The 22,743-nt window shown below is 36.8% G+C and overlaps 4 protein-coding genes across 8 annotated transcripts in view; 3 read left to right on the top strand and 1 right to left on the bottom strand.

The window, feature by feature from the left end:
* The first annotated feature begins 82 nt into the window (after positions 1 to 82).
* On the top strand, positions 83 to 3,051 carry LOC114883181 (protein FAM98B). 3 transcript variants are annotated; one of them, XM_029200726.2, is made up of 8 exons: positions 83 to 288; positions 361 to 411; positions 609 to 975; positions 1,050 to 1,340; positions 1,424 to 1,722; positions 1,805 to 1,914; positions 2,011 to 2,361; positions 2,463 to 3,051. In XM_029200726.2, the coding sequence occupies exons 2-8, from the start codon at positions 374 to 376 to the stop codon at positions 2,618 to 2,620; spliced, it is 1,614 nt and encodes a 537-aa protein (XP_029056559.2). In that variant the 5' UTR covers positions 83 to 288; positions 361 to 373; the 3' UTR covers positions 2,621 to 3,051. The 3 variants fall into 3 exon arrangements, with proteins under 3 accessions (XP_029056559.2, XP_029056558.2, XP_029056556.2); XM_029200725.2 differs by having other exon boundaries at positions 85 to 292; positions 1,805 to 2,361; XM_029200723.2 differs by having other exon boundaries at positions 86 to 288; positions 1,805 to 2,361.
* A 953-nt stretch (positions 3,052 to 4,004) lies between these two features.
* LOC114870920 (transmembrane channel-like protein 7) lies at positions 4,005 to 7,335 on the top strand. Its single transcript, XM_029176161.2, has 4 exons — positions 4,005 to 4,394; positions 4,543 to 4,768; positions 4,836 to 5,077; positions 5,161 to 7,335. The coding sequence occupies exons 2-4, from the start codon at positions 4,591 to 4,593 to the stop codon at positions 7,048 to 7,050; spliced, it is 2,310 nt and encodes a 769-aa protein (XP_029031994.2). The 5' UTR covers positions 4,005 to 4,394; positions 4,543 to 4,590; the 3' UTR covers positions 7,051 to 7,335.
* A 460-nt stretch (positions 7,336 to 7,795) lies between these two features.
* Positions 7,796 to 9,720, bottom strand: LOC114870922 (ribonuclease H2 subunit C). 2 transcript variants are annotated; one of them, XM_029176166.2, is made up of 3 exons: positions 9,253 to 9,720; positions 8,829 to 9,061; positions 7,796 to 8,084 (listed from the first exon to the last, which is right to left on the bottom strand). In XM_029176166.2, the coding sequence occupies exons 1-3, from the start codon at positions 9,395 to 9,397 to the stop codon at positions 8,067 to 8,069; spliced, it is 396 nt and encodes a 131-aa protein (XP_029031999.1). In that variant the 5' UTR covers positions 9,398 to 9,720; the 3' UTR covers positions 7,796 to 8,066. The 2 variants fall into 2 exon arrangements, with proteins under 2 accessions (XP_029031999.1, XP_029031998.1); XM_029176165.2 differs by lacking the exon at positions 7,796 to 8,084 and adding an exon at positions 8,623 to 8,753 and having other exon boundaries at positions 9,253 to 9,717.
* A 111-nt stretch (positions 9,721 to 9,831) lies between these two features.
* Positions 9,832 to 22,743, top strand: part of LOC114870921 (dihydropyrimidinase) — a 19,334-nt gene continuing 6,422 nt past the window's right edge. The window contains exons 1-6 of one of the 2 annotated variants that reach the window (XM_029176164.2): positions 9,832 to 10,090; positions 17,017 to 17,111; positions 18,281 to 18,593; positions 19,635 to 19,814; positions 20,303 to 20,416; positions 22,395 to 22,627. In XM_029176164.2, coding sequence (XP_029031997.1) covers positions 10,052 to 10,090; positions 17,017 to 17,111; positions 18,281 to 18,593; positions 19,635 to 19,814; positions 20,303 to 20,416; positions 22,395 to 22,627 — 974 coding nt within the window. In that variant the 5' untranslated portion in view covers positions 9,832 to 10,051. Of the gene's footprint in view, positions 10,091 to 17,016; positions 17,112 to 18,280; positions 18,594 to 19,634; positions 19,815 to 20,302; positions 20,417 to 21,236; positions 21,470 to 22,394; positions 22,628 to 22,743 lie in introns of both variants that reach the window. The other variant, XM_029176163.2, reaches the window with a different exon arrangement.

The following is a 22,743-nucleotide window of genomic DNA, read 5'->3' as shown; positions in this document are numbered from 1 at the left end:
CTTCTTTTACAATCTATTTCATGTTATATGAAACATAAATTTAACTTTTTTTGTATTGTATATTAAAAAAAAATATTAAAACTGTTTCTAAGATGTTATAAAATTATTTAACAAATCCATTAATCTATTATAATCTGATCCATGAGAGAATACAATAAGGATGCGCAGTATGTATGTATGTATGTACGAATGTATGCATGGTGTAGGATTAAAAAACCTGTCGCTCATTGACAGCGTATAGAATACGGCAAAGAGGTGTATTACATATATTTTGCCTCAATTTTTGTTGTAAGTACGTTTTATTTTTATTTCATTATTACATCTTATGTCTCGTATTAACTGTGTTTTTCATTTAATCAGGAATTTTGCTAAAATGGAACTTAAATTATTGGAAAGAATACGGAACCTTGGGTACGTAACTAAAGGTTATAAAGTTAAAATTGAAATATAGTGTAACTTAAAATATTAAAATAGAACTTGTTAATTTTTGTGTTTATTTAGTTGTAATGGAGGATTAAGAAATTATGATTATAATTATAGTTTCTGTTATAGTACTTTTAATATCTATTAAATTAGTTTTGCAATTTAACCCAATTTTTGTTATACAGATATAATGGAGAATTGGTGGAACCTAATAAATTTATGGAGGCCTTGAAAAGAGGTCCAAAATCTCCAGAATACACAAAGCTTGTATCATGGCTAACAGATGAAATTACTGTACTCAATGATATGGATGAAACTATTCATGCAATTACATCACCAGATGATTCTAGTTCATTTCTATTAGAGTTAAGTTGTTTTCTTAAGGAATTAGGATGTGTAAATGAGAGATTAATGACTGGTAATGTTAATGAGCGATTGGCAACTGAACAAGATAGATATATCTTGTTAGATTTCTTAGGAGCCGAGTTAAAAACTTGCAGATTATTAGAATCTAGGAAATATAAAGATCCCAATTCTATGGCTATAGATGTTGTAAGTTCTCATTGCAAAGATCAGGGTAATTATTAAGCATTATATTTTATTAATAATACATGAACTTCTTATAGGAAGAAAGTGATACTGCTAAAGACTTAAAGGACGCGTTAATAGCATTCAATTTTGAAAAACCACCTCCTGATATCACTACTGAAAAACTTTTCACAAGATTGGAGAATAAATTAACTGAGGTATTAAAAACAGCTCCACCTGAATTGGTAGGTAAACCACTGCTTGATAAAGAATTCTCAGAAGCAGATTGGAAGGAACTGGAACATGTACAACAAGAATTACACGAAGAATATAGAATTCGTCGTGACATGTTACTAAAAAGGTTCGATGTAACCATGCAGTCATTTTTGGTAAATGCAAACAATCATTTTTTCGATAAAATTGGTGAAGCTATTTGTGCTTATATAATCCAATTTTTTTTTTCAATAAATAGTGGTCAGACAGAGTAAAACCCCGAGAAGCTGAAATAAATGAACTATACAAAAATGCAAGGAAACTTTTAAGTGCAGAACCGGATATTACATTTGCTGATTTACTAGCAACAAGGGATGATATCGGATTAATGGAAAAAACCAGCAACGCGACTGTTAGAAAAAATACCCGAAGTGAAATTAACAGAATTATTATAGGAGCGGTACCCGACAGAGGTGGGAGACCATATGAACAAGAACCACCACCACCTGAAATGCCACCATGGCAGAAAGATAGAGTACCAGGACCTTCAACTTCTGGGTTAGTTAAAATTAAAGAAGATAATTTAAAAAAAAATAATTCCAAATATATTTGTATATATGTTTTTACAATATTATTTTAGTGGAGGCTCTGGAGGTCGTGGAGGTCGTGGAGGTAGTGGTCACAGAGGTGGTCGAGGAGGAGGTGGTAGTTATCAGCATTCTGTCTCTTTTTCCGGTGACACTAAAGGAGGTCGGGATAATAGTAATTTTAGTGGGGGAGGTTCATATGGAGGTAGTAGCGGTTTTGGAGACAGTGGTTATCAGAATTCAAATTTCTCCTCTAAAGGAGTATATGGCGGCGGACATAGTGGAGGACAAAGTGGAGGGTATGGAGGTGTATATGGAGGAGGACAAGGTGGTGGATATGGAGGAGGTCAAGGTGGTGGATATGGAGGAGGACAAGGTGGTGGGCATGGAGGAGGTCAAGGTGGTGGATATGGAGGAGGACAAGGTGGTGGACACGGAGGAGGGCAAGGTGGTGGATATGGAGGAGGGCAAGGTGGTGGATATGGAGGAGGTCAAGGTGGTGGATATGGAGGAGGTCAAGGTGGTGGATATGGAGGAGGACAACAAAGTGGTGGATATAGAGGCTATGGAAGCAGGGGAAATAATAGTCATAGTGCAGACAACAATGGAGGTAAACAGGCAAAAAAGAGATTTTAAAACTGTACAATTTTAATGAGTAATTTTTTTATCCATTATATAATTATATGATTATCGTCAATTCTTATTTTTTAGGATATGGTAATCAATACGGTTATTCACGATCCGAAGATAAAGGTGGACAGCAGTATCACAGAGGAGGTGGCAGAGGGGGCAGAGTTCAAGGAGGATGGAATCAAGGCTCAAATAACTATCAACGCAGTGGTGGATATAATCGAGGACGACAATATTAAAACAGCTTTATGGAAAATATCATTCTTGTATTGTACCAATAGTTGTACTAAAAGAAATTTGCTTGATTGATCATAAGAATTAATATCAGTGACCTTCTACATAATAGATAAATGCATAATATTAATGTGTTCGGTTTCCAAATGTTTCTGTAAGGTTAAATTAAGAACTTTGATATTATTTCCAAAATTTAAATTATTTATTGTTATTGAGACTGTAATATTGCCATATACTACTTTATAATATTTTGTTTGTTCAAAGTTAACTTTGGCTATGTATTTGTACTTGAATTTTGTAAATGTCCATTTTTTGTACATAGAATAGATCACGATTTTGTTGAAATTACTAATAATGTAATATGTGAAGGGATACAAAATTGGTTGATATTGTATAAAATATTTACTATATAAATATATGTTATAATTGCATGTCATTTATCAGATATATGATTATGCATAAAGAGTATAAGAAATTGTTTTTTTATTATTTTCTTAAGTTTATCTAAGTCGTGCCTGTTTTACCAGTCGCTCTTTTACTAAAACTCTCAATCACAATTGAAAAGCCACAATTTTGACTCCCTTTGATTTTATTTCATTAGAAATTAATCAAGATCGAAAAAATAATTGTATGACGAACTTGTATTATAAAAATACCGCCATAAATTGAAATTTTTTAAATTCGATCCTGGCGCGATCTATATAAAAACGGCTCAAACTACTCAACAAGTTACGTGGCAGTGGATCGATAAGTCGATAACTTGCTGCATAGCTTCTGCTATTTGCCGGCAGATAGCGCTTGTGTTCCTGTCTTTCAAAAAATCGATCGGTAACTTGTTGAGTAGTTTGAGCCGTTTCTGTATAGATGGCGCTACGATCGGAAAATCGAAATACACCCCCCTGCCACGACGACGTCCGCAGACAGACTAACGCGCACCCCTGCCCAGCGACACTTAATCGGATCAGTTACTGCGGTTATTTTTTCTTTTATTGTAGGAAAATTATGCATAATAACCTCCATTGACCCCTGAAAATGAGCGGCGAGAGAGTGTCGAATTCCTACACCACGGTAATCGGCATTAGTTCTAAAGAAGGGCTCCAGAACCTTATGTCTATTACCTTGAACCCCTTCATGCCTAACAAACAGATACCTTTCTCGGGGGGAGGTCCAAACTGTGATTTCCCCTTGGCGCCTACGCTGTCAAAGAGTTGGTTATACCCTTCTCTTTGACGGTGGTTGCACCCCATAGGAAAGATATGGCCACCCTGAGCTCAAAACACGAGTGATGGAGTATAGTCGTTGATATTGAAGCAATCTGTCGTTACCGTCAACGTCCATTAGATTGTTGCAGTGCGAAGCGTTTTACATTTTTACGCGAGGATAGAGCAGATGGTGCTCGTTCTCGAGGCAGAATTTCAAGACTCCTCGAAAACAAAGGCATGTCTCGTCTTGTCGGATTTGTAGTCACTGCTGCTGGATAAATTGTTGTACCTATCTTAATTTATTCGTTCGAAAACATTAGAAATTCTGTTATATGGAAACATTAAATATGATATTAAAGTGATTTGATACAGCACTGAAATATTCCGCGCAACCTACGTCATAGTTGATAAAACGCTGCAATCTGTGTGTCATCTGACTTGTTAAGATTTAGTGTTTTGTCTGTCGAAGTGTAATTTTTTTATGAGTACTGATATCGACCAACATAAAAGAAAGATGTGTTATCGAGAAGTGTCACAATTACAAAATACTTGATCGATTGATTCATCTGATTGTGAGGTATGCATTTACGAACGTCTACATGTCAATTTCTTCTTTACAGAAATTATAATTTAATTTCACATTAAGTATAATAAACGTTTAACAAAAATTTAATAACTGTTGAGTATTTATCACAAATTAAATGAACATAAATTTCATGTACAAGGTTTATGAAAGAAGCTAGATAAATTAAAGTTACCAATAAGAAGGAAAGATGTCAGGTGGAGAAAGAAAAAAACGTGCTTGCGACAGAGGACAGGGTTGGGAAGAGGCAGGTGCTGAATTTTATCAGGAAAGTTATCCTGCAGCAATTGAAGCAGATTTGCAACAAGCGTTACAAAGAGATCCTTCTCATATAGCCACTTTACTCCCGAGTAAAAAGTCCAGAGTTGGTAAGTCTATGATTGATATAAGTTAAAAGTACATAAAATTATTACATCATTAATACTTTGTTAATAGCAACATCTAAGCGGATACGTAATGACACAAAAACAACATTAAGGAGACGTACCAGTACAAGGTCTCGTGGCACAACTACATCAAGACGTATGTCAACAAATATTCATGATGCAGCAGTGTCTATGTTGCCAGACTTGTCTGAAAATTTATCTAACGAGGAACGGACATGGGAAGAAATAATGCAAATTAAGGCTATGCCTGTGTGTATGGCACAAAAGATACAATTAAAAAATCAATTGCAAGTATGTTAAATACTTGCATTATATCCGAAATAATATTCATTTAAAATTGAATAGATATACAACATGTATGCATACTTTTTCAGAGTGCAACAAAATTAAGGTTGCAAGGCTTTGAACAATTGAAATGGCAACGAAGGAAAGCTTGGCAACAATTTCGTATTAGAATGAAAGAGGCCTATTCAAAAATGGAGTTGTGGAATGATAGCCTTAAAACAATTGGAGGAAATTTTGGAATGGGAATAGTAGCATACTTTTTATTCATCAAATGGTTAATGTATCTTAATATTCTTTTATTTACTATTATGTTTTTATTTATCGTGTTACCTGCGATATTACTCGATGTGCCAGAAGATGAATCGTGTATAAATTCCAATAGCAGTAATAGTATAGCTTGCTGTTCACAACAATATTGGAACACGACTCAAGAAAATATCGGTATAACAGATATTGGTATTTTAGAATACACTTTATTATTTTACGGTGCATATACTCACATGAGTTATGATGCTTCTGGCATTTTTTACAATTTGCCATTATCTTATATTTCTGCTACTATTGGCGTGTTTATTCTTAGTTTAATAGCAATTGTTAAGTCTGCTGCTAAAAGCTTCAAACAGAGAGTGGTTGAAAACGAGGGTCAATTTTATCAGTATTGTAATTTAGTTTTTGGTGGGTGGGATTATTGTATACACAATGAAAAGTCTGCCGACGTAAAGCATAAAGCATTATACAATGAAGTGAAAGCATTTTTAGAAGCTGAGAGATTAGAAGAGGAGAGACAAAATCGAACCAGAGAGGAGAAAACAAAATTGTTTCTTACGCGTTTTTTTATTAATTTAATTATTTTAATGGTATTAATCGGCTGTGGTATATTTATTTATTATATATTTGAATTTTCATTCGATCAAATTTCATTATACATAGGTGAAAGCTATGATAGCTATCTGTCGTTAAATAAAATTGTTGAGTTATTTTTTGAATTTCTTCCATATATATGTATTGTTGTTTTAAATCTTTTAGTACCGTTTCTGTTTCGATATTTGGTCACTCTAGAAAATTATAGTCCATCATTTGTTATACATATAACTCTCTTGCGAACTGTATTTCTACGACTTTCTTCTTTCATTGTTTTACTCACTTCATTTTATAGATTAATCGCTGGCGATGTACCAGATAACGAATGCACTAATCACGATGCTAGACGTCCATTGTGTTGGGAAACATTTGTAGGACAACAATTTTTCAAACTTTATATCACTGATCTTTTTCTTCAATTTTTTATGACATTTTTTATTAACTTTCCCAGATCAGTAATAGCAAAACATACAGAAAATAAGGTACTACGATTTTTCGGAGAACAAGAATTTGATTTACCTAAGCATGTATTAGATGTTGTTTATTTACAAACTATTTGCTGGCTTGGTTGTTTCTTTGCACCTTTGTTACCATTGGTGGCTGTGATCGGTACTTTCTTCTTGTTTTATATTAAAAAATTTTCTTGCTTAGTAAACAGTATTCCATCCAGCAAAATTTATAGAGCGAGCAATTCAAACGCGCTTTTCATGTTCATTTTACTAATTTCATTTATTTTATCTACAGTTCCAGTTGGTTATTCCATTGCAGAGATGGTACCATCGAAATCTTGTGGTCCATTTAGAGGTTTCAAATCTGTATGGTCACTATTAATTCTGATGTTTGCTCACTTTCCTAATTGGCTTCAATCAGTTTTATACTTTTTTGGTACTGCTGGCTTTGGCGTACCAGCTTTTCTTGTTCTTACACTACTTTTATATTATTTTTATGCGGTAGCAATAGCGAATAAGCATATGGTTACAGTTTTAAAGAATCAATTGGTATTAGAAGGACATGATAAACAGTTCTTATTAAATAGATTGAGTGCATTTATTAAACAGCAACAAGATCAGAATAAATATCATCAAGACCAGGCTAATGAGTTAGGAACATTTTCATAATTAATATTATGAAAACTGAAATAATTTTTATGTAGAAATTTTTAAAGTGCACAAATTTAGCAATTGTATAATATGCTTATATATGTGTAAACTATATACACAGATATTCAAATTGATTTATTTACTTCTACTTTCCGCGTGGTAATAAGACTGTTCAACTCGTTTAATCAATTGAATGATTGCTATTGAAAATAATTTAGCAAATTAGTATAATTATAAAAGTCAAGATACTTTTCACTCGATTCGTTTAATTTTAACTAATAAAGCAACTTGGAAGAATAAGAATGAAGAAAAAAAAACACATTTAAGAAAAAATCAGGGTACAAAATGAACACTGTGCAATAGTAAAAAAAAAAAATTGCAAAGTATTAACTATGTATTTGTAGTTTAAGGTACCACTAAAAGTTAAGATTCATATAAAGTAGCAGTAGCAAATGTAAAACCATTTTTTTTTAAATGTTATTTTGCATAGACTGCTAGAAAAAATAATTGTTTTATTTTTGTTCTTTACATCAACATGGAATATCATAAATTCACTTCTTGAATTTAAATAGGGTGCTTTTGCTAAAATAAAGTGAAACGAAGTGATATATGATGGACCTATTTTTAGATTACCTGAGTATTAAAAGTATAATGCGATTGTAAATAGGTTTCTTTAGGCAAATCAAGAGATGTTTAAGAATAAGAGGATATTTTATAGTAGAATGTTTATTACATGTGTACCAAAATATTCATTAACCAAAAATTAATTTATACTTCTGTTTCAACAGATTTTATTTTTGTAAAATAAGTTTTGTTTATAATTTAATAATCTTTGAGATAAATTTATGAGATTTATCCCAATATACAGAGTATACTTACTGCCATTTTTGAAATATATATATACAAATACATATATAGCCATTATACGAATAATAGACATTTTTTAATGTTTTTAATTTTAAAATATGATCATTGTTTTTCATTTGGGATAAGTTTTATCATCTTTAACACTGCCATTGTACATGAAAATATCATTACTCCACCTTTACCATCTATAAACAAATATGCATGTATAAAAAGTTTTAGTAAGAACTATGCATGTATGCAATTTTTTGCAAGTAAATATTGTAAAACTGCCAATATAGGTTACATAGTTTCAAGAAAGCATTTTATATGAATTTTATACAAATATAACTATAAAACAACTGCATATTAATGTCACTCTGAACACAGCTTTTACTAAGGACCACATTTCATTCATTATTACATTATATCTAATATTCTATTTCTCTGATGTCATTAAACCAGTATTAAAAATAATATATAGTATAATTAGTGGTATTATGGATAACAAGAATTCTTCTGTGCTAAAGGGGTAGTAAATGCTTTCATTTTCATTGAAACTTTTATACATTTATAAAAGTAAGAAAATGAATTACAAGTATACTATCTACCCTATAAAAGACTGCACATTTTTGAAACAGCTTTCCTAATTAAACCAAAAATCATTTTTGATGTTTACAATATGTTATGTATAACAAGACTATATGCCTATTATAATAAAATATGGTTAATAAACTATAATATATGTAAAATGTACAAAATATTTATTTTAATCTTTGTAATAGAATAGACAAATCATTGTTTACTTAATCATGTAACAATACTTTATATTTTTATGTTAAGATTTCTGTTTTTACTTATGATTTTGTTGAATGTAGCTGAAAGAAATGTTTTATAAATGAATTCTGGTTTTTTATACAGGAAAACATTTTATTTATTACTTAATAACTCACTGCTTCAGCAATATCAATCCAATCCATTGCTGCTGCTAAAGCATCATTTTTGGATGGAAGTTTATCATAGTTCCAATAAGTGAAACATGAAAAAGTCCCTGTAGAATATAAATTCCGTTCTACATTTTCTGTTTCCGATTTTTTCTGTTCAAGAAACGTAAGACCTTTATATCCAGAAGGTATTACTATCTTTTTCCCTTGCAGCGGGTGCCCACGAAAGGATGCATTATAATCTGTACACAAATAAAAAAAAAGCTTCTTTTAACCTTAAATATAGTTAACGCGATGTTACGTATCTCTAGAAAGAAATATAGTTTACAAAATATGTAATTATTAATTCTCGTACAGTGTTTTTTAACCTACAATAAAAATCGTTATCGATAAATAAGTTTATTAGTGACAATTTTAAAATTAGTAAACTTACGTTCGCCGTCTATGTTACGGATATAAGGAGTAAAATAAGAAGAAACATTAGCAGATTCGTCTCCATAAATTTTGCATGGCATTAAATGTAACACATTCTCTTTTACTTCGGATAAATCATGATTTATATGTAAACGTATGGCCATGGTTAAACGGAAATATTTATACACCTTTTTGGCGGGAACTGGTTCGACCTTAATAACTATTTTTTTCTACTAATTATGACATAAACGCAAGTCAGTATTTTTTATAATATATAATTTACAAGCTTATAAATAATATTTATTTATTAAATAATCATTTAATGTATCACAATTGTTTATAAAATGTGCTCTATTTTAAACGTTCATTTGTTAAAATACACTACGACGAAGTAGTCCGCGACGAACATACTTTTGACTGCGGAGAATTTGTTGTTTCCAAAGTGACTAAAATGTTTCAATTAAAAAATACATGTTTATGTATTTTTGCATAAGTATAGCTTTTCAGACATGTGATAAAACATGTTCAGTGGGGATAGCTCCCCACTATAGTTGAAATAAAGGAAGTGGGGATGAAAATTTACCACCGCCGCGCAACGCGCACTCACAGCGTCAGTTGCAGTCGATTGCCCGATTCGATTCGATCTTGTCATTTTCAATTCTCGCTTCACGAAAATTTCGTGTGAGTGAAGAGTTTTCTCGCGAATAGAAAAAAGAAAAAATAGTGTGTTCGCGTGTCCTTTGTGTAGAACGAACCGTGTGATCGACAGCGTCGTGGGATTCTCCTTCTGGATAACGTAATCTTTTATTTGGCCAAAGATGAGTACGCCGGTAAAAAAAGTGCCCATTCACCTGCAGGTCAGTTAGAATTTTAGAATCCAACTATTTTATTTTTACCCTTTCTCTTCTATTTCCCTCTATCCTTAAGAAGGTTTCTTCTTCGCGTTTAACTATTATCACATTTATAAACTGCGTAAAATATTTCATAGATGTAAATGTAGGTGGAGCAAAGACCGGCTTATCTACCATTTATGCAGCAAATTGTATCGTACACGATATACGGAGCACTTATGTCCTAATCCTATTTTAAATTAAATTCCCAAGCTATCTACCAATATTTATTGATTTCTGTACGAAAATGTACATTACGACCCTAACAGATCTCAGGCGTGTTCGACGATCGGTGCACTAACATTTAAAAATAAAAATAGAATGATTCGTAGAGTTATATCGAGTTAAACTGCACGCTTTATCTGTATTAAATAAAAAAGAAACAAACGTAATATCCACGGTATGATAAATAGAATCAGTTGACAAGTAATCGAGCGATAACTACTATCGCCGGCGGATAAATCGAATTTGGTATACTTATAAAGTAAATGGTGTCGGTAAACGGCCGTGATAGACGTCGGATGGACCGTGTGCAAATGTTAATCGATGCACAACTATCAAGTAGAATTAATACAGCAACAAAACTGATCATCCTCTTAATTCGTTTATCGTAAATCTTTAACTGGAATAACATTTTCTTGAGTTTCCTCATGCAATAAATTATTCAAGACCAATGGAACTGATTCAGTATCATGCAGAATAATCGCTATTACCTAGGGATATATATGATTCTTTAAATAACTTATTCGCAAATATTCGTTGTTTTAAGTACAACCTAACGCGAAGGGGGTCATTGAACTAGCGATCAATAACCAAGGTGGGTGGCTTGTTTAACACAGTCGACAGCAATTAACAAGTAACATTGTATAAGTTAGCATTAAAAAAATAATACATATCTAGTAACCTAATTACCATAGAGTCAAATTTTCTATTTATCCCTCTGATTCACAAGTATCGTTAAATACAGATCACCCTTTTTTTTCCCTCATAGCACCATACATTATAAACCGGTTAAATCGTCCTGTTGACACGCGAGTAGAGTAGTGAACTTGATTATCTAGCGCTCGATTCGCCAAAGAGCCGTTATACAAATAATATAACGCGTTAATAGGAAATATTCTAAATGCAAGTTAGATCAGAAGCTACGAATAATAAAACGTGAACTATGAATCGTTCCCATTATCCAATCATCTAGCGAGCGAGATTAATTTGAATAATTAAGGTGTTGTTATAATAGAGCAGAAAGTAAATAGACTCGATGGGTGTATCCGCGTTTCTATTAAAACCGAAAGTTTCGTCGCATCATCCTAGTGATAGGAAGGTTGCTGCCTTATTGATCCAGGCGTCTTGGCGCTCGGCATCGGTCTATCTCGTACTAGGAGCCCACTGCAGCCACGTGAAAATAACGTTACATATATTACTATTATTACAAATAAAATCGAGCTGAAAACGAGATAAATGCATAGATTCAAAATAGATAATGTAAGACGCATACGGTGCGTCAGATGATACTCTAGGGCAGATAGCGCAGGACGCATAAGGTGCGTCAGACGATATTATAGGGCAAATAGCGCAGGACGCATAAGGTGCGTCAGACGGTATTATAGGGCAAATAGCGCAAGACGCATGCGGTGCGTCAGACGGTATTCTAAGGCAGATAACGCAGGACGCATATGGTGCGTCAATTGATATCTCAAGACAATTATAACCAATGTTACAACCCCTACTAGAACATTAAAATATACTCATATATAAGTGGAATAAATGTTGAAAATCTCCGGGGATGAAAGTTTCTACAAAAATAATTGCGCAGACACCCCGGACCCACAGATTAAGAATCCGACCTCTGCGCTGAAATTATTAACCCCGAGTGTGTTTCGACCGGCGGTATGTCGCGTACAAAGTCGATACCGAAAAGCTGTCAGGGTGCGGGGGCGAAGTGAAACACGAGGGTGGTTCGCGACGATAATTCGTGCTGTGAAAATCGTACGGCACTGCCGGCTAGGGCATGGGTAACAGCGTCGAATCAATAGTTCGTCGACACGAAGTCTCGGGCCGAAGTCGGAAAAACCGTCGGGTTGGGATTTTTACTCGCGGACGCAGAATTGATCCCTAGAGACAGAGGCGACTCGGCGTCGATCCTCCGTTTCCCGGCGAGCTACGGGCACGGCGCTCGGTTTCCGCGAGTAAAAATAAACGCGAATGTTGACTGACATTTTTGCGCGAGCCTTTCATCCCGATTAGAGGGGGCGTAGGTTTGATTTAGAGAAGAAGCCGCGGTGGAAAAAGCGTGGAAGGGATTCTGTATACACTGGGGCAGCGTTCGTTCGCTTAAACGGGGTTTGCGGTGGTAAAATTGAAAACTTTCTGGCCGGGGAACGAGTGTCATCGTTAACTTCAGTAGACTTCCATACGCGACTAATTATAATCTTTCATTTTCAACTTTCACTGATTCGTTTTGGGGCCAATTGCGCACCTGACTCCGCCACTAACGACAAGTGGTACTACGCGTGCTAGTTCGGCTCACCGAGAACTTGACGGCGAATTTAGTCGAATGGAAGTCGGTCAACCGAAATGCAGATTACTGGCATTATTCTTGTGGCATAAATAGACGCGGAGGGGAAGCCAGGTGTGACCCGGTGCTGCCGTTTCCGCGGCTGTTTATTCCGAATGGAAATTGGAACACGACGGTGGGTCGGTATTCCCCACCATTTTTTAATATTCAATTAAACAGGTGCAAGAATGATTTATTGGTTGATCGCGTTCTTTCAGGAGCGATGGTACTTCTGCATTGGCTGCCAGAATGATCGAATTAAATTAGAATATTCGATCTGAATTCCCTGTTCATTTTATCTATCTATCTATCTAAGAAATGTATTAATTAAAAATATTCATGAATATCCATAATGCATTTATTGCATTGGTATATTCAGACGATTGTAAATTCAAAGCTACAGTACCGTAAGTTGGAGTACAGTTTGCCACGTGTTAGCTCAACCCCAATTCCTGAAAGAAAATGGCCAGAAGGTACGGGATTATGTAACGTTATGCAATTGCAAGTTTCATAAGTTGCATCAATGGTGGAATATGTCTGTAGAAAAAGAATTATCACGACTATTTGACCAGCTAATAGGCGAGCGAAGCGGTGTCTCATTAACCTTAAGTAAACGTTAGCTCGGTCCAGTGGACGAGATAGAAACTAGAGTTTCGCTCCTTAAAGGTAGGAAAATCCTTTTCCCAGTGTGAAAGCGGTCAATTATCATTTCTCTCTGGAGCTCGTGCGGCGAACAGACCGGACGGTATAATTAAAAGAAGAAATCAGCTTTTAATTGGACCGAGCAGCGAGTAGAACGAAGCGATGGTGTTGCCCATGCAACCATAGCCGAATGCTTTACCCGACAATGTGTCTATCTAAATGAAGCAACCAGATGAGGAAACGAGATTCTATTGCGGTCGGGTTTACGCGATAAGAATAGAGTTCGTCAATTGGATCGAACTATCCAACCGATAAAATCTTCTATTTGGATAGTGTTCCTTACCCCGCACACGAATTCGAGTTGTTTGCGTGGCTGAAGAAACGATGGAAACATCGATTTTACCAGGACCGTGTCTATGGGGGTGTAAGATCCCATGGGGTTGCGGGTTTTGGTAGTAGATTGAGCAATAAGTTAAATAGAACCTTTTTCTTAACGAGATAAATTCCATGGGGGTAGAGAAAAAATTCCAGGTATCACTAAATTACAATGATAATTAGAAATTAAAGGAAATTGAAGTTTAGGTTTGGGTTGGCTATTTAGGTACTAGTACCTAAAATATTAGGTAATTACCTAGAATACATCAGTATATCTAAGTTTCACTAGTAGTACCTAAGTACCATATCTATTTTGGGATTAGGAACTTATTGTTAAGTTAAATAGAATCTTTTTTTTAACGAGATAAATTTCATGGGGGTAGAAAAAAATTCCAGGTATCACTAAATTACAGTGGTAATTGGAAATTAAAGGAAATTGGAGTTTAGGTTTAGGTTGGGTATTTAGGTACTAGTACTTAAAATATTAAGTAATTACCTAGAATATATCAATATATTTAAGTTTCACTAGTAGTACCTAAGTAAGTACTATCCCTATTTTGGGATCTAGGGACTTATTACTAGTACTCTGGTACCTTAGTGTACCTAAAATAGATAGACATATCTAGGTACTTATTAATACTTAAAATCTAAGTAGGTACTATTATTTATCATAGGGATTATAAGTAGATATTATATCTACAAATAGCCTAGTTTAGATGAAGTATCAACATAACTATTAGCTACTGCTTGAGATAGGTACTTCAGGCACGCGTAGTCAAAAATACATTTCTTTTCTCCGGAAACTAGGACAGCCTTCGATTGAAATGAAAAGAATCGAATAAAGATCGTATCTGGTTGCCGCAATTCACGTAGGCAGAGACCTTGTCATCCTCGCGGTATAGTTATTAGGCAGAGGCGCGAACATGTGTGTTTCATGTGTTTGAGATTTCTGCTTGGATATTTTCAGCAGACAGCAGCTTAAAATACGTTCCCCGTACGACGCTGTGATTTTTGGGGAAAAGAAATTCTTGCGAGCACCTCGATATTGATACTTACTAACCCAGCATTGTCTTCGAGAATCATTTCTTAATAATTTTAATTCTGTATCTTTCTTATCGTATATATATATTATCTAGCATAATATCTTTATTATCAAATTCTTATTTGGGAATATCTGATAAAGGAAATATTAACTTAAGTAATAAATCTATTTCATCATCAATTAAAGAAAGTACCTACTTAAGTATTAGATACCAAAAAGAATTTTGCCCCTTTCTTTATCATTATTTTAAATTTAAACAAATTCAAAAGAAATCGAATATAATGAGAAAAAAAATTCCTAAATTTCACCTATCTATTTTTACCTTCCTCAGGGTGGCGCACCCTCTAAGCACAGTAAACGGACCCAGATTATTTATGTACTAGATACTTAGATGTCGTGTGCTCACTTACCTAAAGTATCCATGTCCATTGAGACATGTAACGCGTTTCCCTCGCCCCTGGCGACTATTCGATTTAACGAACCTGCACCTGCATCACTTAAAAGGGGTGAAGCAGATCGGGATCGATTTCACGAAAGCCTCGACGGTGGTTTAAAGTCACGCGGGGTTGCGAAGCAATTTCACGGTTTGGAGACCTCGGTCTGCGCGAAGGGTGCGTTGCACCACGCGTTGCATTAGGGGGGTGCGTACTCGGGGTCGGTTACAAAACGTGGGTGGTTGCGATGGATTGTCCTTTTTTTTTCCCTCCCTCTGATCTTTCTCCCCTGTACACCCTTTTATCTTTGCCAGGATAGGGCGAGCCCTAAGGGTGGTTGTCAAAAGTCCTTTATGCGGTCTCCTTTCTCCACGCTCTTCCAAAGCTCAGATAATATTTATGCGTTTTGTCTGTGCTTCTTCAGCTTCGCCCAAGTGGCGTCTTTCATCAATTAAAATTTCATGTCTCCCTTTTGTTTCCCTTGATTATGGATGAATCTTCCACCGATAATTCAAAGCTCGATTAACGTAAAGTTTCTATTTAAACAAAAAGTAAAAAAGAATTTTCTGTGCTTCTTCAATTAAAATTTTATCTCTCCCTCTTGTTTTCCTTGATTATGGATGAATCTTCCATCGATAATTCAAAGCTCGATTAACGTAAAGTTTCTATTTAAAAAAAAAGTAAAAAAGAATTTTCTGTGCTTCTTCAATTAAAATTTCAATGTCTCCTTTTTGTTTTCCTTGATTATGGATGAATCTTCCACCGATAATTCAAAGCTCGATTAACGTAAAGTTTCTATTTAAACAAAAAGTAAAAAAGAATTTTCTGCGCTTCTTCAATTAAAATTTTATCTCTCCCTCTTGTTTTCCTTGATTATGGATGAATCTTCCACCGATAATGCAAAGCGCGATTAACGTAAACTTTCTATTTAAAAAAAAGTAAAAAAGAAGAAAGTGAACTAGTAAACGGAGAAAATACATATGCATATATGGGGAACGTGATTTTCAGGCGCGATTGTATGGTAATGTTTCAAGTGGAACGGCGAAAAACACTGCATTTTCCTTGTAAAGAAGCTAGCGTACAACTCGAAGAGAAATCTGTTCATTCTTTCAGATGGAAAGATCGTATGGTTGAATACAAGGTGGTACGCTTATCAGTCACATCACATCGCGTATACTGCTCTAAATCCAGCATTGGCGGAAGTGCGTGAAGCGTAGCTTCTATTATATACTGATTGGTATACCATAGCGTAGAGCAATATACGGACGTTAATCGTCTGCACCGGATGTTGGAACCGACGCACGTTGCAAACGAATATCAAGGACAATATGCGGGGGGGATTTGGGTGCTCAATGAAAGACACTTTGGTTCACCGTCGAAGATCCTTTTCTCGGATAACACCATTTATTTGCCAATAAAGAATTTTACAATAATATTTCATTCGATGCTCGAGTTCACACTGAATAATTATTTATCAAAGTGAAAGGGTTAAAAATGAGAAATATTCCCACAAGCATAGATTGCATAACGCGTGTGATTTGAGAATGAGGAGGAAGGGGGAGAATATTCGCCGATGGCCTGAATAGTTTAATCCTGATCACTGGGAAGCAAAGGGAAACATTATGCGCAATCAAACCGCAATAGGAACCATTATACGCTAGATTTATTTTTCTAGATTTACCTCCCGCTAAATTTCATTTAAATAATGAAAGACCACAAATGAAATCAAATTAACTGAAACTCCAAACCAGAGAATCTTTAAAGAATCGATCGTTATTCAATGTCATCGCCGCGGTTTCTTTTCTAGAATATGTAAATTAATACCGACCGTTCGTTCTGTTTGCAGAGCGCGCAAAACAGGCTGCTGATCAAGAACGGCAAGGTGGTTAACGACGATGGCATCACGGACAACGACGTCTACATCGAAGACGGGATCATAAAGTAAGATTCTTTCACGTTATAATTCCCTTGATTTCTGTCTTACGTAACATGAAACCTTGCAGTTATTACGACACGTTTCGATCGACGGTTTTTCATTCAAACGTTTAGGCTCCGATGAATAGTTATGTAAATGAACGGTAGGACAGCGGATCGACGTAAGCGGGTACACTTTCGGAATTTTTTTACGATCAACGTTTCCCATTCAGTAGCCTAGTCGCGTGTTTGTTTGCCGCTTTACGCAAGCGAAACGCGATACACGCGGATCGTTTTATCAATGAGTAACAACAAGCGAAGCAGCGAGATAACACGCTGATGATGGCGGGTGCGATTTGTCAAACGAGCGTGACATGCACAAGCTAATGGACCGTTGAAAGGCGGTGACGTTAGGCGTACACTTTAATTACGTGTAACTGGGTGGACACGATCGATCGATCGGTATATAAATCAATGCCGATCGATAATTTATGTCGCGTTTGTTGCACCTTGCACTTGCGATTCAGGCGTGGTATCGTTGGACCAAAGTGAAATCATAATAAATCGTTTCATATGTAGGGAGAGAAAAAGGGTTTCGTCTCGGGATCGTCTGCCAGACTCGTCAGGGGGACTGACGACAGACAATTCTTAACCCTAACCTAACCCTAACCCCTTTTTTCTGAACTCATGATATTATAATCGCATGCCGGGGGACCGCCAGCGAGAACAGAGTCAATCCCGCTGCCACCTGGCGGTCGCTGACTCGAGCTAAGGGTGCCCGGGGAGAGTGCCTTCCCCCTCCACTAAACGCCTACACATATTCCCGTCGTTGACCTTTTTTTTACGCGGTGGAAATCTTCCAAAGACACCCCCAGCCCCCCTGGGGAGAGGCCGGAATTTTTACCCACTAAAACCCCCGCGGTGGCCTGCACTGGGGCAGGAGGGCCCCGGGACCTTCGACGAACACGTCGGGACTCCCTCACCCCTTTTTTTTACTTGGGGAAATCTTCCAAAGACATGACCCGCCCCCCTGGGGAGGGGCCAGGGGATCCGGGATTTTTACCCGCTAGAACCCCTACGGTGGTCTACATTGGGGCTATAGGGAGGGCCCCACTGGCGCCACATTTCGAAGGACCTCCTCGCTCCTGGCGTTCCATCATTGACCAGGGTTAATTTTTCCAATTTTCTATCTTTAGACAAATGGGACGCAACCTGATAATACCAGGAGGCACGAGGATCATCGATGCCCGTGGGAAGTACGTGATGCCCGGCGGTATAGATCCGCACACCCACTTCGAACTGGAGCTTATGGGAGCGAAGACTGTGGACGATTTCTATCAAGGGACCAAGGCAGCTGTGGCCGGCGGTACGACTATGATAATCGATTTCGTCATTCCTATGAAGGACGAGTCGCTGATGGAAGCGTACGACCGGTACAGAGAGACCGCCGACAAGAAGGTCTGCTGCGATTATTCGCTCCATGTCGCCGTTACTTCGTGGAGTCCAAAAGTGAGACATTGCACATGTTGGCATGACCGTTAGACACTACTGTTACATGTGATCGTTAGGTCACACCATTGTTTCACTATTATAATAACTTCGCGTTCAATAGGATCTATGTATAAGTAATTTAAAAAAATGAAGTAACCAGTATTTTATATTGTTTATTCGTAGAAATTAGTGGATAGACTGATTTAAGCTTTACATTAGAGATAACATCCAATGGAAATATTGCTAGGATGAATTAATAAGATCTGTTGAAACGATGTTACGCGAGACAAACATACCGCGCACAGTTCACACGCATTCTCTGTTCCATTTAGTCGGGCGGAATGAGATAATTAGTGTAACAGAAGACATTCTTGGAAAAGAGAGCATATTTAGGAATGACCTCTTTCTTTGCTATCTTAACCTGTTAACCGAGAAAGTAGCTGCGAAGAATTCGCCAATTTCTTATTTCATTACACGTACGAAGATAAATTATTATCTAGCGTTGATAGCCAATTAAGCGATTGAAATCTGCGAGTCGATCATCAGAAAGATTACAAGTACTTAGATTGTTGTCATTAATACATTGAATGGCGCAATGAAAACGATTGTATATAATAAGGCGTGCGGTAATTGTAATTATTCAGAGTAGAAAGGCGCTAATTAATCGTTGAATTAGTAAATTTTCAAATTGAAATTGCATTATTCAAAATTAATTATACAAAATTCAGCTCGGACAGTGTTATTCACCTAAATCGTTAGATTTTGAAGGAAACTGTGTCTTAGATCATTGATCGAGCGACATGCTCGCGTCCAAATACGGGCAAACCGATAGATCTTGCGATAAATTGGCAAATCGCAGAGATCCTGCGGCTGCAGGTAGCACCGGCTTTATAACTGTAATCGTGATCGTGAATGGAATAGCGAAACGAATCGGTGAGGAAATCGCGAACCGCTTACGGTTGCATGTAAATCGTCGTGCTCCTTATTTGCTCGCGCTTGTCCGTTCGAAACGATTCCTCTCTGTCTACGTCACCTTCACGAATTCATACTTTGTTGCAGGTCAAAGAGGAAATGGCTACGTTGGCCAGCTCGCACGGTGTGAATAGTTTCAAAATGTTTATGGCCTACCGTGACATGTTCATGATAAGGGACCCGGAGTTGATCGAGGCGTTCAAAGCGTGCAAGGAGTTGGGTGCAATTGCGATGGTTCATGCGGAAAACGGCGATATTATTGCCGAGGTATACCATGATTTATGATATTGGTTACTGTCAGCCTTGGAACGAGCAATTAGTTATTGTTGGACCTGGTTTACTAGCATCAACTGACATATGTTTGTCCCTATTCACTGAAAAAAAATCAATGAACTGACATACATTATTAATCAAAAGGTCAAATTTAAGTGTATACACGCTATTTCTGATTGAAAACAACAGTTGAGAGTCTAAAGTTCTAAGGACCACCGTTCAAGTACCGTGCGTCGCCGACTTTCCGGGCGTTATTTGTCATGTTATAATTGTTCGATTCAAGAGACAAAAATGTCAGTTTATTATCCAACCCAACGAATGGCCGAAAAATGGCCGAATCTCGCTCCAGTTTACTTTAACTTGTTCTTGATACAACAGTAACCGCATTTGGTGGTGCATTGCCCGATAAAAATAGAGTCCTATGCGGTGTCTGACACGAATTTTCTCCAAGGATATATCGGAGGGATTCGAAATTGTTTCAGAACACGAAACGATTGCTCGAAGCAGGAGTTACAGGGCCGGAGGGTCACGAAATGTCGCGTCCTGAGGAAGTGGAAGCGGAAGCTGTGAATAGAGCGTGTATGATAGCCAGCCAGGTAAATGATACGTAGAATTCATTCATTGAATTATTTTTAGAAATCAATGTTTATATTTGTCTAGCATGCTTGTTTACTATTTCTAGCACCCTGCTTTCAGAATCAATATGTTCCTGATAGATTGAAGATTATCGAGCCACTGATGGATGTACGATGCTTCTTTTCACGATTTTAGTTTCATTTTATTATTTTTGCATAAAGTACTTTGCTAGAAATAGGACGGCTGCTTTTAATTAACCATTTGAGTGGTACGTAGTTTCTTGTATCACGTTGAAAAGTGTTAATTACTGTAAATGAGTGTTATGAGAAGGAAGAAAAAGTAGCACTCAAATGGTTAATATTTTGAAATGACTCCAGAAATCCAATGGTACTGTAAAATAGTATTTATACTATATAGAGGGCCGGCCCTGAGATTTCGGGGCTCAGAAAAAGGGCCCCTTCACATATGTGACATTTAAAAAAAAAGTAGCTCAAATAAAATTTATAAAATTAGCATTAAAGCTTGTATAACTAATTTAGATTTGCATATTCAAGTAAACTTACCGGTTTTATGGGGGCCCTAGGCGGTTGCCTAGTTTGCCTAGGTCCAGGGCCGTCCCTGGCTATATAAATTTCAAGCTTTAAATTGATATTATATTGTAATTGCTATTTTATGGTACTTTTATGTCACCAAATTCCCTCAGATTTTTAATATTTTAAAATTACTCACAAAATATCCAACAGCCACCCTGTCCATGTTCACAAAGAAAGCTCCTCGCCACCTGTACAATTAAACAGATGTTATCGAAGACAGAAATCCATCGAAATTCTGCATGCTTAGGTGAATTGTCCACTGTATGTAGTGCATGTGATGAGTCGTAGCGCCGCAGAGGCGGTGGAAGACGCTCGCATACGAGGCGTCTGCGTCTTCGGCGAGACCTTGGCGGCCACAATTGGCACGGATGGTACCAACTACACGCACGAATGCTGGAGACACGCTGCGGGCCACGTTTTGAGCCCACCACTCAGACCAGACCCAGACACGCCTAATGTGATCCTGAATATGTTGGCCAAGTGAGTCGAAGCCACCGTCGGACATTCGTTTAGGGTGACTTTGACATCCGGATCACAATGTATTTGTTTGTTTAAAAAATCTCCTCTGTCAGTATTACCTAAACTATGAAATTTTTATGTGGCATAGAAAAGGATGGACAGAAGAACCATTAGATTTTTTTAGAAAATAGGAGAGGGTTTTGTCTAAAGGGGCTAGGATTCCTAAATTTAACACGTTGAACGCTAAGAATAGTAATAATTAATTTTCAAATTTCAAGCTTTTTATCTGCCATTTCACATTATTTGTACTATAGCAATATTACTTAAAATGTTTCTATTGTTTTCTTTTAATTATTCAGACGTAAGTTGTGGGGCTGCAACCCCCATGGCGTTCAACGTGTTAATATCAATCTACATTTTCGAGTGGACCACCCCTACCTAATTACGCCTATAGGAACTATGTCGCAGGATCATTAAAGCATATAAAATCAATCAGATTGCCATAAGTTCAGGAATACCTAGGATCGTTCTTAAAGCGTACACGCGAACATCGGCAAAGCGTAATTATAGTATCCCGATGTTGCATGCACCGGAAATTATATTTAGAATTTCTGTCGAAATTCTCGTGCATGAACGCCGATAGTTAACTGCAGTTCACTCTACTTTTCCTTTGCCCTATTTATTTTCCATTTGAAATCAGACTTGCACAGCTGGCACGAATCTCTTGTATCAATGTGTAGATGTTGTATCGTAGCTGAACGTAATTTACCTGAACTGTAATTGGACACAGTGATCACGATTGAAATGATCTTAAACAATTTTTACCAAATGGTACCTTATCGTTAATTGAAAAACAACTCAATCGTGATCACCTTTGTTCATCTGACCAAAACTGTAGTCAGGATTGAAGTCTTGACCAGTTAGAGGATTAACGTATGGCGTTTAGGTGAATTCGCCGCTGTACGTAACCGCATTGACGAGCAAATCAGCCGCTGATGTGGTTTCGGCTAAACGCTCGGAGGGTGTTGTCCTGTTCGGAGAAACTCTGGCGAGTGCCGTGGGTGTCGACGGTAGCGAGCAATACGGGAAAGATATCGAAAAAGCCAGGGGTTACGTTACTAGCCCGCCGTTGAGACCCGATTCCACGACACCCGCTTATCTAATCGAACACCTAGCTCAGTAAGTAATTCAACATTGTTCGTATTAAACGTTTGGCTGCATTGGAATATTTAAGATAAGGTCTGTGGGAAAGATAAGGAAGAATCATTGGAAAGCATACGAGTGGAGGATGAACT

The sequence above is a fragment of the Osmia bicornis genome, chromosome 1 (assembly GCF_907164935.1).
Source record: "Osmia bicornis bicornis chromosome 1, iOsmBic2.1, whole genome shotgun sequence".
Classification (NCBI taxonomy): domain Eukaryota; kingdom Metazoa; phylum Arthropoda; class Insecta; order Hymenoptera; family Megachilidae; genus Osmia; species Osmia bicornis.
This window is presented reverse-complemented; position numbering and strand designations above follow the sequence as displayed.